Genomic DNA, 18740 nt, shown 5'->3' on the forward strand with positions numbered 1-18740 from the left:
CTAAGTTATAAAATGTAAACATGAAATTAACAGTTTCTATAAACCAGCAAAAAGCAATTAGAATATGTAATAAATAAAATCTCATTTACAGTATCGACACAATGTATAAGATAATTAAAAATTACTTGACAAGAAAAGTATAAGAGCTTTGAAAAAAATCTATAAAACTTCACTGAAAGTAAGTAAGTGGGAATAAGTACCACATTATTGATAGGAAAGGCTTAATATTACAGAGATATCAATTATTCTGAAGTAGATACATACATTTAATGCAATTCCAATCAAAATTTAAAAAGACTTTTTTGCAACTTGAGATTTTAACAAATCATTTAAGTGAAGGACTGAGAAAAGCCAAAATGCTTTTAGAAAATGATATAATCATTTTCTAAAAATCCACAACAGTGAAGAGAAGACCATCCACCAGATAGCAACGTATATTATAAGGTTATTGTAATTAAAATAAAATAGTATTTGTACAGGAATAGGGCTTCTAGATCAATGGAACAAAATAGAAAGTAAAAAAATAAAACAGGCTTATAGAAATAAAAGGTTAAAATATACTAAAGGGGCATCTCAAACCAGTGGATAAATGATAGATTATTTAATAATAATTTTGTGACAAATGCTTAATTTGAAGGTTAGATCTTATCACATATCACTCAGAAGGATAAAGTACAGATGGTCTAAAGGGCTAAACTGAAAATACAAAACTACAAAGGATTAGGAAAAAATTGGAAAAAAATCCTTAACCCTTGCAAATTTAAGGCCTTAAGGCACCAAATACAAAAATAATAAAGGAAATAACTGATAATAACCAAAAATAATTGATAAATTATTATGAACAAAAAATTTTGTGTGTAAAATATACTTAAGGCAAAAGAGACAAGGAGAGAATAGTTTCACGTGTAACCATGAAAGATCTGAAATCTATTATATAATTAGAAAATAAAACTAATTCCTAAAAATCAGTAAGAAAAAGACAAATAGTCCAATAAAATAACACATAAAAAGGTATAAATGTAAATTGCATATCAAGGCTAGTGGGATGGACAAAAGAAGAAAAGTGCAAATAGCTTTAAACACAGGAAAAATTGCTCAATTTCAGTAGTAATTATGAAAATGTTAGCCAAAGAGGATTTTTTTCTTCACATAAAATTGGCAAAAACTTAGCAGACTGACAACACTATTGTTGACAACATGAGAGAACATACTCACACACTGTTATGGCTATGTAAATTGCTATGAAGTTTTGGGAGCTTAATTTGGCAAGTCTATTTTAAAATTAAAGACCCATATACTCCTCCAGTCAGCAGTTCCACTTCTTGTACTTGTATAAAGAGGTTTGTGCTACAGTACTCTCTGAGGTACTGTTTATAAAATCAAGACATTGAAAAAGTCTTTAAATACCCATCATTATGGAACAGTGGCGAACCAAGGAGGTCAAGGAGTTAGGTGTTGGAAGCCACTGAACCAGGCGGGAAGAGTATGTTATCACTAGCATTGCTTAGAATTGTCTGGACATGGTGCAAGGTGAAAATAAGACTGACTTTTATTGGATCTATTATTGTTTTAACATTCTCCACAGACAATGCATCCCCTATTGCACACCCTGGATAGACTTCTATAACCCCCACAGTCCCCCCTTGATACACCATCTCAGTGTAATCTTTTGCAGGTTGAATGCCTAGGTCTGTGTGCCTTGTAACCTTGGGTCCTCTGGTTTTTGGGTGTGCACTGTGAAAAAAAAGTACCCACTTGTTACTGTTGCACCCTCAGTTCTTACTGTTTCAAAAAGTTCCCGGAAAAAGCTCAGTCCAGGAAAAACAAAAACTGGCTGGATCCCAGAGATGCCTGAGTTGGAGATGAGCTTTGGTGAACTTTCCTCATTACCATACTACAGGCCCCTCCCAGGGAGGAGCTTATTCCCCATTTTCTATACGGGCTACTATGTAGAAGCATGATGGGCAACTGCACCAGTGCTATTTTGTCTCTACCTCTATATACAATGACTCAGCTAAGCAGCCCAAGAAAAGCCCTGTTTTCACCATTGTTTGGGGAGGCGCTGCTTTGAGGAGCTATCCCCAGTGTCCTTCTTACTTGTTGCAGGTAGTAAAATCCTCTCCTTAATCCTCCTTGGTTTTGGTCATCGGACTGTTTTTGAACTCACCTGTTGTTGTGGGTAACATGGTGACACCTTCGTGACACCTCTATCACTTACTGTTAGGAGAAAGCAGTGGAAACATATGGATAGCATGTTGCCAATTTTGCTAAAACACAGATACATTTACTGAACTATATTTCTAAATGTACTTTATGTATGAATGCACAAGATCTGCATGGATTCACACCCAATGCACTTGCAGTCATTTTGGTAGAGATGACAGGGATTTAGGGTTGTGGTCAAGGGGAATTGCATCTCTATGTTTTAAGTATTTTTTACATTATACTATATTCACTTATTTATATAATTAAAAAGTAAATAACTTAAATAAATAAATATAAATATATATATGACATATATATGAAGAAAACTGCCCCAGTAAATGAAATCAAAGGGAGAATTAGAAAGGTGAGGGCCTGATGCAGTGGCTTATGCCTGTAATCCTGCACTTTGGGAGGTTGAAGTAGAAGGATCGTTTGAGCCCAGGAGCTTGAGACCAGCCTGGGCAACACAATGAGACTCTGCGTTAAAAATAATGATCATAATAATTAACCAAAAAAAAAAAAAAAAAACAAAAAACCCATCGGGGTTTTGATGTCTCTGGAAGTGCAGCACCATCCCCACCTAGTGGAGAGGAGTGGGCACTGCCACTAGCTCAAGGTCACTCCCCGGGAGGCAGAGGCAGTGCCTCTTCTCTTATCAATGCCTTGCAAAGATTAGCAGTAGAAGACAAATTTCAAACCACTTCAGAATAAATAGTAAGCTAGTTGAGGTGGAGACGTGACATTTTACACCTGCAAGTGAATCATGCAGACAAACCCTCAAGAGTATCCCTTGATGTAAGTCATTCCATGTTTCTGGACAACAGTCTCCACTTGAGCTAGACAATAATGATTCACACTTGAACCAAACTTTTTACTTTTATTCTACGATCATAACAATCCCATGAGACAGGTTTTTAATGATCTTCTGTTTTACGGGGGAGAAAATGAAGGCTTGGACTAAATAAAAGACCTTTTCTAGGCAATATGTTAGCAGGTCAATCAGGATTGATACCAAATTCTATGACTTGAGGACCTGAGTCCTCAATTGTCTTCATGGGGGCCTCAGGACCAGGGATGTGGCTGAGGCATTCATAGAAGATCTTGTAGAAAACACTGGTGAAATCTTGGACCATATCTTTGGACCTGCATGAGTTGTCTGCAGCCACAGGGGACAGTTTCTGGCCAAACTAAGAGTATAGGTAATGGCAGCTGGGCTCCGCAAGGTTTGGTATTGAGTTGACAGTGATGTGCAGGTCTTCACCAGAAGAGGTGGAGGCAAGGGCAAAGGCATAGCACAATCAAAGGCACAGGGCTGGGAATGAGCAGGATGTATTTAGAGAATATAAAGTTAGTCTGGTTGGGAGCCCATGAATTATCTGAAATTGTAAGCAAAACCATTTGTGCATGTGTGAGTGTGTGTGTATACAAGTGCATTTTTAAAGGGAGAAAATTCGTGGCTTTAATCACATTTTTCTTGAACTAAACCACGTGGGAAGAATTACTGAAGATCCGGAGAAGGGGTCTGATGTGGACTAAAGAATCACAGAATACTGAAATAATGTTTACTGAGACCTAGGATCACATCTCAGACAGAGCTTAGCTCTTTATAAACATCTCTTTCACTTGTCATGAACACCCTTTGAGGTGGGTTCTAATATCATCTTCATTTTACAGATGAGGAAACTGAGAACTAGAGAAATGCCTTGCCCAAGGCCACACAGTTGGACCTGAACCCAGGCAGTCTGACTCTAGATCCCTCACCCTAAACCCAAGGCCAGTGGCCCTCAAACTTGAGTGCACAGTAGAATCATCAGGAGGGCTTGTTAAAACAGACACAGCTGGGTCCCATGCCCAGAATCTCCAATTTGGCAGATTTCTAATAAGTTCCCTGGTGGTGCTGATGCTGCTGGTCTGGGGGCCACACTCACAAACCACACTTTGAATTCTAGGCTGTCATCTCCAAAGAGGATGTGGAGTCCCAAAAGTTGATGTGACCTGTCTAGAGTCACTCAGCTACTTAGCAGCAAAACCAAGATGAGAATCTCGGTCTGTGGATTCCAAACCCAGGACTCTATGCCACTTGTGCTTGGAGTGGGGCACATCCTACCTAAAGAGTGTGTGTGCATTTGCACTCATGCACTTCCATTACCTGACGTGTGTCCAGATCCCGGAGCTGGGCGCTGGGGGAAGATGGTTCTTTGCTTGGCTCTTCTGAGCCCAGTCGGGCTCTTCTCCACCTCCTGGCCCGCCGGTCTGTGGTGTAGGGGGACTCCTCTGGCTCGCTGCTGTCCGAGGTCTCCCTGCTGGCCACCTGGGGGTTGAAGTTCACGTCCAGCTCTCCATGCAGGCGCATCTTCTCAGCTGCAGGGTTCCTGGGGGCCTTCCTCTGCAACCAGGACAGTCTGGCCTGGTGCTCAACTTCTCGGGAAGAGCCCGCAGAGGAGGTCTCTGAGTCAGAGCACATGGCCTCAGGGTTGGGGGAGATTGCGGAGGATGGGGAGGCAGCTATGGGGCCTTGGTCAGAGCTCTGGGCCTGTGTGGGCTGAGGCTGGGGGTTCCTGGGCAGGGCCCGGGACCTGGGACACAGCTTGCTCAAGGCCTCACTCCAGTCAAAGTCTTCCTCGCTATCGGAGCCCATCTCATCGTAGGCAGATGCCACACTGGAGGCCACCTCCAGGGCCTGAAATGTCCCGCTCTTAGGTTTGGCCAGTAGTCGGGTGGGGGGTGGAGCGCCATCCTTCAGGGCTACCCAGTTCCCGTCGGGGCTCTGCAAAACTGGGGCCAGGTCTGTGGATGGAGAGGATAGAGAAAGCAGAGAGGGGCTATTATCATTTTAATGCAAGATGAAGTTGCCACTTGTTACCTCCCCAAGAGTGGCTTGTGGGGCTGTTGGAGAACAGTTGCCTTTAGGAAGCCCAGGAAGGCAAACTCAATTGGTGGGCAGAGTTCAAACTTCCCCAAGGAATCTCTTGAAAGCTCAAAGGGTCCCAGTGCTTCACAGATGGAGAGAAACTTGGAAATCTGGCTCCTATTTCAGTCTACCGGGGTTGACACCATCTCAGTCTCCTCAGCACTGCCCTACTCCTGCCCCAGGCTTGCCTGGAAGGGGAGGGGAGAGGGCTGCAGTTGGCAGTGCCAGCTTCTAGCTCTTTGACCTTGTCTTTTGGATCCTTAGTTTCCCCTCACTGATGGGAAACAATTCCACCACCTGCCCTGGGCAGACCTCAGAGGTTAACACATCTGCTCTTGGCTCTTTTATAGATCCTACTTCGTAACAGTCTCCTGAGATAGGCACATAGGTCTATTTTTAACTCAAGGAACATGCCTCACTCTGGAAAGGACTTGAGGCCAAATAACTTTGGTATTTCCAATCTCATTTTACGGATGAGGAAATGAAGATGAGTGAAGTTAAGTAACTTGTTAAAGGTCACAGAGATGCTAACTTGTAGAGTGAGGACGAGGTGCATCTTCTACCTGACTCCGAGGCAGCTCTGGGCTATAGATTGTGCCACGGAAGTCCTTGGCCAGCTGCAGAGCACCATGCAAGGGCAGCTGGAGCAGTTCTCAGGCTGTGACTATGGTCTGGAGTGGTCTAAACTGGGCTCAGGTCTGCCCAGAGCATGGTCCCAAGGATTGATCTGCATGCTGGGGGTGGATTGGTAAAAGTTGTTTTGTCTTGTTTAAGGCAAACAGGAAAATGCTTTCTTCCCATGTGTCTGTGGGGTGGGAATAAGATGACATGCTGCTCCTTTAGCTATTTGTACTTGGCCCAGGACTGAGGTCTCAGGCACAGCAGTTGCCAGCAGGAGCTGTCTTTTTTTTTGAGACAGAGTTTCACTCTTGTTGCCTGGGCTGCAGTGCAATGGCACGATCTTGGCTCACTGCAACCTTCACCTCCCAGGTTCAAGCAATTCTCCTGCCTCAGCCTCCTGGGTAGCTGGGATTACAGGCACATGCCACCATGCCCGGCTACTTATGCATTTTTAGTAGAGACGGGGTTTCGCCATGTTGGCCAGGCTACTCTCGAACTCCTGACCTCAGGTGATCCGCCCGCCTCAGCCTCCCAAAGTGCTGGGATTACAGGCGTCAGCCACAGTGCCCAGCCTTTTTTTTTCTTTTAACCAGGATGTTGCAGGGTTGCCTAGGGGCAGAGATGAGGACCCCAGGGCTTTGAAGAAACCATTCCCCAGTATGTGTGTGGACATCTGCTTCGGGGCTTAAGGCCTGCAGCAGCCACAGCCCTGCTGCAGTAGGACTCTGAGGCAGGGTCTTACTTTATGCTAGTTAAAACACACAGGTTTTCTACCAGTTAAACTGCTACTGCTCCACATAATGAAATGAAAGTTATCAGTATTTCACAGTGCTGCCCACGGAGCATTGTACCTGCTAAGCCTGTTTCAGAACCATAGCCTTAGGGGAATTCAGATGTTGGTGAAACATATGTTTTCAACAGCGACCCAGTTCCACTTCCACTGCCTGACTGCAGCTCAGATTGGCAGGACATCGAGTGATTTTTATTTTGAGAGTCAGGAAGTGGGGCTTTCGCTGACGAGGAGGACGCTGGGCCCCGGCAGTGGGCTGATATAAGCAGGGGCCTCCAAGAAGCCTGAGACCACGCACCTGCCTTTCTCTGCTGCTCTTGCCTTCAGTGTCCCTCTCCACCACTTCCGTGTAGTAAAGCCCTAGTGACCCTACAACACCTCATCCCACTGGTGGGAACGGCCTTTTCCTGGAGGACATTCTCATCTCCCTGCTGGACATGGCCTGTCCTCTCTGAGCTCTCCTGGTGTGAGGGCCTGGTTGGCTCATTCCTCGTTCTTCCATGTGTTCAAGCTGTCACACACCTGCTGAGTGTGAGGACAAGGTCCCTGAGGCAGGGCCTGGATCTCAGGCATCTCTTTATCCTTACAAGAAAATTAGCCTGCTCTGTCCCAGAGCCAGTTTGTGCAGTGGAAAGACCAGTGGTCTCGAAGCCAGAGGTCCGGGAGGAAGCCCCACTCAGCCACCTGGCAGCTATGTGATCCTCTGTGCCTCAGTTCTCTGACTGGTGAAAAAGGGCATAGCTAATACCTCACTGGGTTGTCAGAGGACTGCACGAGGGGATGCTCGTGAGTGTGTTACACATGCCTGCTCAGAGAGGAAATTAATTCCTGATGGCTCCTTTCCCCTTGTCTATAAATGAAGGAGGCTGCTTTAGTGTAGGACAAAGAACAAGAGCTTTGGATTCAAGCAGATGCAGGACTGATCCCCAGCTACTGAATTTACTAGCAGGTGACCTTGGTTAGAGAACACCCCTGGGCCTACTTCCTTGCCCAACAGTGGGGTCAGTGTGACCCACCTTTGGCTGTCACTAGAATTATTATGAGATAACACATATAAAGCATCAGTCCTGGTGCCTGCTATACTTAGGGCCCTGAGCTATTTTTAGCTTATATCTGTTGAATCGGATTTAGCATTAGTACTTAACACCTGGTTATGAATTAACACCCATGCACTCCATATGTATGTATACAGAAAATATGTATGTATCTGATAGTCATTATTCAGTGTGACATATTACTATCTGTACAACAACACTATTTTCATTGACAATGGAATTATTCAGAAGAGTGGCTCACTAGGGTTGTTATTACCATTTATTATTGGGCTCTACCTGTGGTGGTGGTAATAGCAGGTCTTTTGAGAAAAGTATTTCTATTTTGCTGGCATTTCCTAATGCTGTGTCCGGGGATTGTCAGTCAGGTGGTAAGGGTTTCTCAGGAATGCTCAGGCTCTCAGTGAATCTATGCATGGCTAGTAAGTAGTTATATTGATTTCTCCTGCAGCAGGCTCTGTGGGTGCCCTACCCCAAACCTTGGCCCTCACCACTTCAGTGTATGCCAGCTGGACTTCCAATTGCCAGCACTTGCAAGTCTTCACTTGAGGCTTGCTCTGGCTACTAGAGCCTGTGTTGCCTGCCCCAGGGGCGGGGTAGAAGTACCCAGGATTCACCACCTCCTGGGAGCAGCCCTCAACCAATGAGTAGGGGAGCTGGTGGCTAAGTATCCCAGCTCTTTTGCTTGCCAGGCAGGTGAGTCTTCTATACTGGCTCCCAGAGTCCCCAGTGGGGTCAAGCTCCAGCCACCCACAGTGGCCATCTGCTCAGTAACAAGTCATTTATTGCCTGATTTTCTTTCCTTGTCTCACATTTCTACCCCCCTCCCTGTGTGTCTTCTGGGCTCACCTCCCAAATAAACTATAGGTCTTCAGATTCTCATACTAGGTTCCGCTTCTGGTGGGAGTCAAACCAAGACGCCCACATGATGCAAAGTGGACTCCGAGCATGGCTGTGGAGCACTCACTCTGAGAAGAAAGGAAAAGTCCTCTGGGCCTTCTAATCTGTCACTGAGGCTGCTCTCTGGACCATGTTTCAAGACTTGACTTATACATCAGTCCTCAATTGCATATGCTTGGACTTCCTTCCTTGAGAAGCTGGCTATTCTGTTCTCTGAGCTTTGCCAAAAAGCTTTCATTTCTTAACACTCAAACTATATTATAGTTTATTTTCTTGGTTGTCTACCCTACCCCTCAATCCTGATCATGAGCTCCCTGAGGGCAGAGCCATGTCTTCTTCACTGCTATGCCCCAAGCCCCTGGCCAACTTTGCATCCCATCCTGGGCATGTGAAGACTACTTGTTAATGAATACAGGCACCAAAGGCTGTAGGGGCGACGGGGCTCCTTGAGCAGCTCTCAATGAGCCCTTCTGTCTGCAGCTTCTCCTGGGGCCCTGGGAGGAATCCAGAGGAGGTGACCCTTGATAATGCCACTCAGGGCTGGCTCTAGGATTGACCATGTTGTAAATGTGGTCCCCGGGCTCCAACACCCACTACATGGTGAGATGGCATTTGGCCCATTGCCAGCTCTCCTTCTCCTGCTTTTTTACACCCCCAGGTTGCCTCATGCCTCTTTGGAAGCTAGAAGTTGACCAACTTTTCCCTCAGCAAACTTTTACTTTTTAGCAAAAACACAGATGGCTCCCTGAATACCAAACCATGTGAAAACTTTGGTGGTTGTTGAGCAGCATCATCAAAGCTGCACCTGTGCTCCAATACCACAGTCTCTCGGTCCATCAGGAACACCCCTCGGGGATCCTGCTCCCTCTTCCTCTTTCTCCAAATTCCTGCTCTTCCATTATTGTGCAGACAACTAACTCTCACTGAGTGATCCCAGAGCAGTGACAATTCCCCGATCTTTATTTCCCCAACACTGAGCATACGCAGCATATAGAGTAAATGCCCAATCAAGGTTTATAAAGTGAAAATGCATTTGGGGGAAACCTATTAACTGCTATAGGCACCGTCAAGACTGAAAGTGGAGTTACTGTGGTTTACCCAAATCACAGTGCCCCTAAGACTGACCCCAACTGTGCACTAACAGGCTCCTGAATCAACCCTTCTCCTGAGGCATAAACACAACTGCTAAATATAGCCCAGTGGGCACTTTCTAAGATGACCTCCACCTCCGGAACTCCTCTATTTGATGTTTCTGCCCAACTGAGACTGAGCAATGCCTGTAGGAATAATTTGCTTCCTGCTAAACATTTCAGACATCCCTCAAGACCTCTGAGGCTGGCATGGACAGTTTAGCATGTCAAGGGCTAAAAATTCCTCAGAAAACCAGAAGTTTTCCACCCAAGTCCTTTTTAAAAAATTTTAAATCTTTATCCTGAGAGATGCATAGAGTTTTGAGCAGAATGTGAAATCTTTTTTTGGGTGTGTGATGCTGTGGAACTAAGTTTTATGTTTATATACAATTGAAAAACTACCTATGGGTGCCTAATTTTACAGAAAATTATGTACAAAATCATGTTTTGACAACAAAATTCCTTTACAAATTTATGAATGCTCATAATCCAGTTGGAAAGTATTTTGTGAAATAGAGCATCTTGTAGTTGTTTTTATAATATCCCACACATTGATCACTTTGCAAGTCTGAATTTTGAAATGATGTTTTTTGTTTGTTTTTACGGTAGAGAAGAGACACTTATAATGCAGTAGTTGAAAGCCTGTAAACTGGAGTCATGATGTTTGGATTTGAGGACCAGCTCTGCCTACGTTGGCTGTGGGGTCTTGAACAAGTCACTTAACTTCCCTGTCCATCAATGTTCTTATCTGCAAAACAAAATAATGACAGTGTCTGGTGATGCTGCTGGAGGAAAAAATAAAATAGTGCCTACATATGGACTCTGTATGTTTTAAAGTGATTTTAGAAAGCTAGATATTGTGTACTGAAGTTCTATTACGTGGTATTCTCATGTGCTCTGTGGAATCTAACAGTCCGTTTTCTGTGTGCATTTGCAATCCATAGAGAAGGAGAGAGAAGTGAGAAAATGAGGAATAAGAGAGAGAGCGAGAATATGAATGAATATGAATAGACTGGGAGGGCAGGGGGAGGAAAGAAAGGCATATCTAGAAAAGAAAAATGCACTTAAAAAACAAAAACAAACACCATATACATAAGTAAAGAAACGATCACATGCTTCAGAATTTCTGCAATGTCATGGCACTGCAGTTTCTACTGATAGGTACTAAAATGTTAAGATAAAAATAATCTCTTTTGGTAAATCTTTAGAATGGCAGTTAAAAATATTTAATGTTTTCTATTCTTTGCACTGTGATAACAATGGATTTTGTTTCTATAGTTGTTGGTTAAATCTTTTCCCTGTTAGAGTAGAAATAATAGCACAATCTTTAAAAGCTTATTACTAGGATGGCTCTGCTGCTGTTAATCTTTTTTGTTGTTTTCATTATTCAGGAAAGGGGTCTAAATCTGATATGACATGGAATGAGAATACTGCTAATGGTTTCTTCATGTGAAGACAAACATGCCTGGCCTCCCGACACAGTGTGTATGCAGGAAATAGGAAGAGAGGAGTAGACCTGTGCAGGGGTGGGGGAAGTTTTAGTCTGACATCCATGTAGACCAGGAGGCCCCCTGAGTACAGGGGCTTCATGGCCCTTGGCCGTCACCCACAGTGATGGGTCCAAGCACCTAACAATCTTCTGATGTGAGACTTTAGGAAAATGACTCAGTTCATTTGAGCCCCTTCATTTTGAGGGATTACATGACTCAACAGCTTTATAAAGGACCACGTGCCATACATGTTGAAGAGTCTCTGAAGAGGCAAGCTGACTTGCCCCATGTAGAGGCAGGACATTCTAGGGGGAGGAAGCAGGAAGAGCAGAGGCACAAGCGAACAGCAATGCCTTCCTCAGGATGTCCCTCAGGCAGGACTAGACAACTGCCCACCAAAGACTCTTTCATGGCCCAGCCGTGTTACTGGTATGCATCTGCCTGGCCAGGATGCCATTTCTCAGGGCCTGCATTGAGGTGGGGCCACACGCCCAGTCCCTATCCACAGGTTGGGAGTGAAAGTGGTGTGAGCTCTCCCTGCTGAGATGGTTAAGAAGCAGGTGCCTGCCTTTTCCATTCTCCCTTCCTCCATCTGCTGTCTGAATGTGGATAAGCCCATAAAAGACTGAGAGGCCCTGGAGGATGATAGAGCCTCAAGATGGGAATCTTGTACTTTGGCCACTGAAGGCTTCCCACAGGCCAGGGGTACTTGTACTGCATGTTGTGTGATGAAAAAGAAAATGATTGCATTAAGCTGCTTAGATATTCAGTTTACTTGTTATAGTGGCATATGCTGCCCTAACTAATTTATCCAGTTTCAGAAAGGACATCCTTAAAACCAGACCTAAGGACCCAAATTTGCTGGGACCCAAATCCCTTTGAAAGTTGAAATGCCTTGAGAGGTTGGTTTAATGCTCCTGGCCTACATAAGACACATTCTCCTAGTCCACATAGAACAGGTAGCTGAAGTGGGGTGTGCAGTGGAGTGATGTGAACACACTTGTCCAGGAGCCCCCAATCTGTCCCACAGGTCTCAGCACAGAGCATAGAATATGATGACACCCTAAGAGCCTTCATTCTGCCAGAGCAGCTAGGAAAACTGCCTGGGTGGAGAACATGACCATATTATATATTGTGTGTTGTGCTGGAGGCCTCATGACTTGGTAGCCCAGAGGGACACACACCAGTTCAGACTTATGGGAAGAAGAGCAGAGTGGCCATGCAATAGCCGAGAAGCCTCCAAACCACACTTTTGAAACCCACAGACCAACTAGATGCTGCTTAAAACAGTTACTTGTTTCATCCAGCCTGTCCACGCTCTTCCAGCTGGGCAGAGCAGACTCTGCTCTCGGGTGTTGGCCTTGGTCCCTTGGCTGCCTCGATGCAGCCTCCACTGGAGGGGTCTTCAGGGCTTCTTCTCCAGTGATTGAAAAGGCAGACTGGGACCGCTGTGGAAAGGAAAGAGGAGAAGGGGTGAGCTCATAAGGTACAGTGCCTGGGAGGTGTGCCTTTACCTTTTGGGGGCAGACATTGTACAGCATGGAGAAAACATGTTTAATGGTAATGGCTCTTTTCATGTGAGCCTTAAAAGCTGCAAATCAGTATATAATGCCAGGTAATGGTATAAATGTTTATTCCCTTGCAAGTCAGCCAGGCCTAGTAGAAAGAATGAGATGTAGTGGAATTTTATGGGGCCAGTTCTCATATGGCTCTTTCTTATCCAACACTCTTGCGGCCAATATCTCTCAGGGCCAACTGTGCGTGATGAGTTGCTCTCGGGCATGCAAAGCGGAAAGCATCTTCTCCTCAAAGACCTCCAAACCTGAAGAGATCCCAGAGCAAGGTATGATCCATCCACAGCACAGGACTATTACAACATATTCCCACGTAGCTCCTAAATTAAAGGAAGGAAAACAAACTCTAACCTAAGGATAAGTAGCAGCAATGGAAATTCAAGTGACTGACAGGAACAAATTTGAACTGCATTATATATATAATGCATCATATATATGTTGTATTGTGAAGCTCAAATGTTGTATATAGAATTTTATCAAATAGAAAGAGACTAAAGTTTTCCTTTGCCATTTAATGAAGGAATTATATTTTACTGGTTGTTTATTTTGCTCTTTTTACATTGGTAATCTTAGGAAGGAAAGGGCATATTCACAAAGCCACTGAAAGCATCTATGATTACAGTATTAAACAAAGTACTGATACAAAACTCAGGCCCCCTTTGCAGTGGGCTTCCACCTGCTGGTTGACGTCAGCACCAGCAGCCCCTACTCCCTTCTGTCCCAGTGCAAAGTGTGCTCATTTCCTCACCTTTCTGTCTCCCACAGGTACCTAGCCTAGGAGATAAAGGCAAGCTCTCTCAGAGAAGAGCTGTGGGCAGGGCCACGGGGTGCTTTGGAGCTGGACCCAGGAGTCAGCCGTGCCTGAGCTCCATGACCACTTTGGCTACACTACCTTGGCCAAGTGACTTAATTCCTTGAGAGATGTGGAAACTTAATCTTGCCCTGCACTCATAGTAAACTGTATGATAATGGTAGCTTAAAAAAAAAAGGTATGAGAGAATAACAAAGACAGAAAGACAGCAAAATTGAGCACAGGATACTTGGGTGACAACATTGAGCTTTAAGATTAGAGGTTGGAAGAGGAAGATGCACTCAATGGCCTTGCCTCCTAAGGACTCTGGACCAGTCTGAGGAAAGATGCAGAGATAGATGAGGATCAAAACCCAGCATCCCCATTGTTGCAGGCCAGGCTAGGGCCCAGGACCCCTCACATACAGGGCATCTGGTGCACTCTGTTGGAGAGTGGTAATGCAGAACAGTTCAGATTCAGAGTCGTAGGAAACCTCTACTTTCCCCACGAGACCTTGGGGTGATCTAGGAGGAAGGTGGGCTTACAGAACAAATATGGAATCCCCTAAGCTGTGAACCAAGTGTTACAACCTGCTCCCATCCCTTCAAATATAGAGGAGAGAGCATGATGGGCCTCCAGACCTGCCTTTCAATGCAATGGTCATAGGTTAACGCAACCCAGAGGTGATGAGCTCTCCCTGTCTTATCAATTCGTCAAGACACTGTGCGTCGATAAGGTTCAGTTCAAGCAGGCCATGGCCTGTGGGAAATCTACCAATTGCCCCCTTCCCCATCTGGGCTGGGGGTCATGGGCTTCTTCTGTACTTGCATTTTACTGCACTCTTGCAAACATCTCTCTTCTGGCCTAGGGCCCCCACTAGACTGTGGAGCAACTGAGGGTAATGTTCTTTTAGCAGTGACATCTGTAGCCCCTGGCACAGTAACTGGTACAGAATTGGAAATCAATGAATGTTTGCTGTCGAGTGAATGGTTACAAAATGAGTTTTTCAAAGTGCCTAATTTTTTTTTCCAATTTCTTACACAAAATTATGGAGTAAGAAATAAAAAGCAGCCCACTGTCATCCTGGAGAGCAAGGTTTTACTTGGAGGAGAGCCAAGCTAACACACATGTAAAGTGGCTTTTGGCTGAGTGTCATCTCCTTCATTCTGAGGGCACAGCAAGCACTGACCCTGTCTCGAGTGTCCAGAGCAGTTTGGATGATGCAGCTTGACAACACCCAAGGTTTTCACAGGGCTAGGTATTCAGAGCCATTCTGCGATTTTGCTAAATATCTGACAGAAAATGAGCAGCTTTCAGAGAGGATAGAGGTTGAGGATGGTGGTCAACTGGCAAGTGAAGTTATTAAAAATGAAGGAAAACATCATTCTATGGCAAACCTCCGTGTATCAAGAGGGAAACGCCCTTGGCCCTGGTGTACCTTGGGATTGGCTAGGTTTCTCCTGTGTGATCACACAGCTCTGTCCACACTGTTATAGCTGTGCACTGACTTGCTGTGTCTTCCACACACAACGAACTCCATGAGCGCAGGGATGGCCTTTTGTTTGTGATCCTTGGTTGCATGTTTGTGACTGAATTTATAGGCTGTAAGACACAGTGCTGGCCCTTATGAAGCTGACAGCCTAGTTGCCAGATGCAGTATTATCGCAGCCTCACAGAAGCCATTTACTGTATCTGGCCTTTAAAAAAAATCTACAAGCTTCTCACTGTAAATCACTGAATACAAGTTTAAAAAGGGGAAACAATACTTAATATTTCACTTTTTCAGTGGCTCAGACTTGTGTGTATACGTGGTGGCTGGGGTCCTTTTTTATGGGACGAAAATTCTCCCCCATTCTCTGCAAAATCCAAGACTAACAAATGAAAAGTCCCTCTGTGGTCCCAATAGCAGAGAGTAGGGAATGCCAGGCTATAAAAATAGTCTATTTCAGGCAAATCATTGTTCCACACTAGAAAAAAACTACACCCTGACAACCACAAAATGCCCAGCAGAGCTATCTCCAACAGGTCCTAGGACACTGGTGGCCTACAGTCTCCAGCCAGGGTGGAAAAGACAGTTCTGAGACCCAGGTGTGGTTCTGCCACAAATTCATTACAAGCAACACATGCCCAGCAGAGGGCACCACAACAATGCTTTTACTCACCAGCTAGTTGGACCAAGAGGAGTAATTTATTTATTATACTGGCTTATAACCCTGGCTGAGCCCTCTGTGCTCACTTTTCTTTCCTACGCACAGCCTCCCCTTGTCTTACTTATTCTAGGGTACACAGAAGACGCAGGGCTGGTGACTGGAAGAGCTAGTCTGAGTTAGAGTGTTTGAACATCTATGCAAGGGGGCTGCAGGGGGAGTCCATGGATCCAGAACGTTAGCACATCAGCAATCCCTTGCATTGATGAACTTGAGAATTTGGGCCTTCAGATAGGCCCTTCCTCTTTACTCCTTGGGCATTAATTTATGGGTGATACATTAGGTGGTGGGTATATGCCAGCTCCTCCTCTTGCTATGTGGGATCTTGGAAAAACTTAAACTGTTCTAAGCCTCAGTTTCCTCATGTTAAGGGATCAGTATCATGCATAGCACAAAGCACTCAATAAATATTAGCCAAATAAGAGCATTTATTAAATATTACCACTGAGCCGGTGTAACTGTTCTCTCACTCAACTTGATTGAGTGCACATGAGTAAACAGAGTCAGGATTGAATAACTTGCCCAAAGCCTATGGATGGCCAAGGGTAAGGCAAGGGTTGAGCTCAGGTCTGACTGATTCCAATTTGATGCTCCTCCATGCTCTCTTGGTGTGTGCCTGACAGCCTTTGCTGCAAGCCTGGCAGCAATGCACTCCTGGTTAATGCGCCCCAGCCCAGCAGGACTTGCCATCTGAACCAACCGGTCCTGAAGCTTTGAGCAAAACACCCAGTGTAATCATCAGTTACTTTTGTTACAGCATTCTTTGCAGTAGCTGCATCTCCTGTGTGGGCAGCAGCAATGTGTTCTACTTATATCCCTTGGAACCACAGATTGTTGCTATGATTGCTATGATTATCATCATCACCAACAGGACAGGCTCCCTGTGGCACCAACCGCAGCTTTAAAAGTCTTTGCTCTCAAAGAGCCCACAATAAAAAACAGGGAGATAATGTTTTTAGTATCAAAGATTTGAGGGCAAATCAAGAAGAGTGGTCATATGTACACATAACTGAGACACAACTTTGCTTTGTGTTTTTAGGGTCAGACGTAAGTATTAAATTCAATCCTATAATTATAGGAATGATAAAAAGTACTTTAGTTCTATACTATGGCCATTCAAAAGAGAGAAGGAATGCGAGGAAGGAAACGACAGAGACAGAGGGAAAAGGCTGAGAAAATAGGAAGGGACAAAAGACAGGAGAACAGAGAAAGCCAGACAGAGATTCATCTTAGTCACTGGGCACACAGTAAGTGTCTGGTCCCTGGTGTCATCATCGTTATTACCAATAAGATCACGATATTATTAGAGAGGCCTTTTTATATGCATGCACCCAAAGAGGCATGAAATGAGTTATAACACTCACACTGGTGCCTTCTAGGATATTGCATCTTAAGGCTTTGAAAGCCAGGTCGCACTGACCCCCATACTGGCAGAGAGCACACAATGAGGGAGGAAATTAAAAACGGAGCATTCACACTGAACCTTCTTCCAAGAGAATAGATGAGAAATCCCATCTGGATGGGGATGAATTAAGTTTGGGTTTTGCAGTCAAGTCTAAGCAGTGGTGCTGATGGGGATTGGGGATTCTACATGGTTATTTCTTAAGCCAAAGGTGTCTGGGTCATGGAGAACTGAAAAGGGGGGCCCTATCAGGAGGCCACAGGTTTAGGGCCCTCCACAGCCTGTAGGTCAGGATTCTGTCTCAAGATATAATGATACCATCCTTAAGCCTGGCATCCTGTCAGCATTACCCAGGAGTTTCTGGTCATAGGGAAGCCCTGGCTCCACCCCAGACCCCTTGCATCAAGACCCTTAAAGCACGGTTTGGGTAGGTGATGCAGATGAGTGTCCAGGGTGAGGAAAGGTGGGAGAGCTATGTTCTCTGAAGTACCCAAGAACTGAAACTCAGCCCATTGGTTCGTGTCCAGGCTCTGGCCAGCATCCATGTGTATTTCTGACATTTTTTTTTTTTTAGACAGGGTCTTGCTCTGTTGCCCAGGCTAGAATGCAGTGGTGCAATCATAGCTCACTGCAGCCTTGACCTTCTGGGCTCAAAGGATCCTCCCACCTCATTTTCCCCAGGCATGCACCACCATGCCCAACTAATTTTCTTTTCTTTTTTTGAGATGGAGTTTCGCTCTTGTTGCCCAGGCTGCAGTGCAATGGCATGATCTCGGCTCACTGCAACCTCCGCCTCCTGAGTTCAAGCAATTCTCCTGCTTTGGCCTCCCTAGTAGCTGGGATTACAGGTGCCCACCACCACACCCAGCTAATTTTTTGTATTTTTAGTAGAGACAGGGTTTCACTATGTTGGTCAGGCTGGTCTTGAACTCCCGACCTCAGGCCTCCCAAAATGCTGGGATTACAGGTGTGAGCCACCATGCCCAGCCCACCCAAATAATTTTTATTTTTTGTAGAGATGGGGTCTCACTGTATTGCCCAGGCTGGACTCAAATTCCTAGCCTCAAATGATCCTCCCACCTCAGCCTCCCAAAGTGCTAGGATTACAGGCATGAGCCACTATACCTGGCCTTGTATTTCTGCTTTTATGTTGTTTGTTCATCTCTTCTTCTAAATCCTTAGACCAGTGCTGTGCAAATACAACTTGATGGATGATGGAAATGTTCTACATCTGCACCGTCCAACATAGTCATCACCAGGAACTGGCGCTACTGAGCACTTGAAATGTGGCCAGTGTGACCAAAGAACTAGATTTTTAGTTTTATTTAATTTAAATTAAAATAGTCACTTGTGGCTTATGGCCACCATACTGAACAGTGCAGCCTCAGAACCTCTCAGCTGAAAGAGACTTCGGAGATCGCTGAGCTACTGATCTCATTTTACAGAGGAAGAAGCTTGACCAACAGTTTTGGAGCAGGAAAGAGATACTCAAATTCTGGCCCCACTTATTACTACCTGTATGACTTTAGGCAAGTTAATGCTTTAGCCTCAGTTTCTCCATCTATAAAATTGGTCTAATAATATATGTCCTTATGTTGTGGCCAGGAGTAAAAGAAATCACAGGTGATGTGTGAACATAATACATGGTCCTCAACCAATGGTTGTTCC

The 18740-nt window shown here is 44.9% G+C and overlaps 1 protein-coding gene across 5 annotated transcripts in view; it reads right to left on the reverse strand.

The window, feature by feature from the left end:
* The window catches only part of MYRIP (myosin VIIA and Rab interacting protein), a 460077-nt gene that overhangs the window by 76948 nt on the left and 364389 nt on the right, over nucleotides 1-18740 (reverse strand). For all 5 annotated transcript variants that reach the window (XM_030812079.1, XM_030812078.1, XM_030812077.1 and 2 more), the window contains 2 exons: nucleotides 12394-12547; nucleotides 4355-4992 (listed from right to left, as the gene is read on the reverse strand). In XM_030812079.1, the coding sequence (XP_030667939.1) occupies nucleotides 4355-4992; nucleotides 12394-12547 (792 nt within the window). The remainder of the gene's footprint in view (nucleotides 1-4354; nucleotides 4993-12393; nucleotides 12548-18740) is intronic.

Source organism: Nomascus leucogenys, chromosome 4, assembly GCF_006542625.1.
Source record: "Nomascus leucogenys isolate Asia chromosome 4, Asia_NLE_v1, whole genome shotgun sequence".
Classification (NCBI taxonomy): domain Eukaryota; kingdom Metazoa; phylum Chordata; class Mammalia; order Primates; family Hylobatidae; genus Nomascus; species Nomascus leucogenys.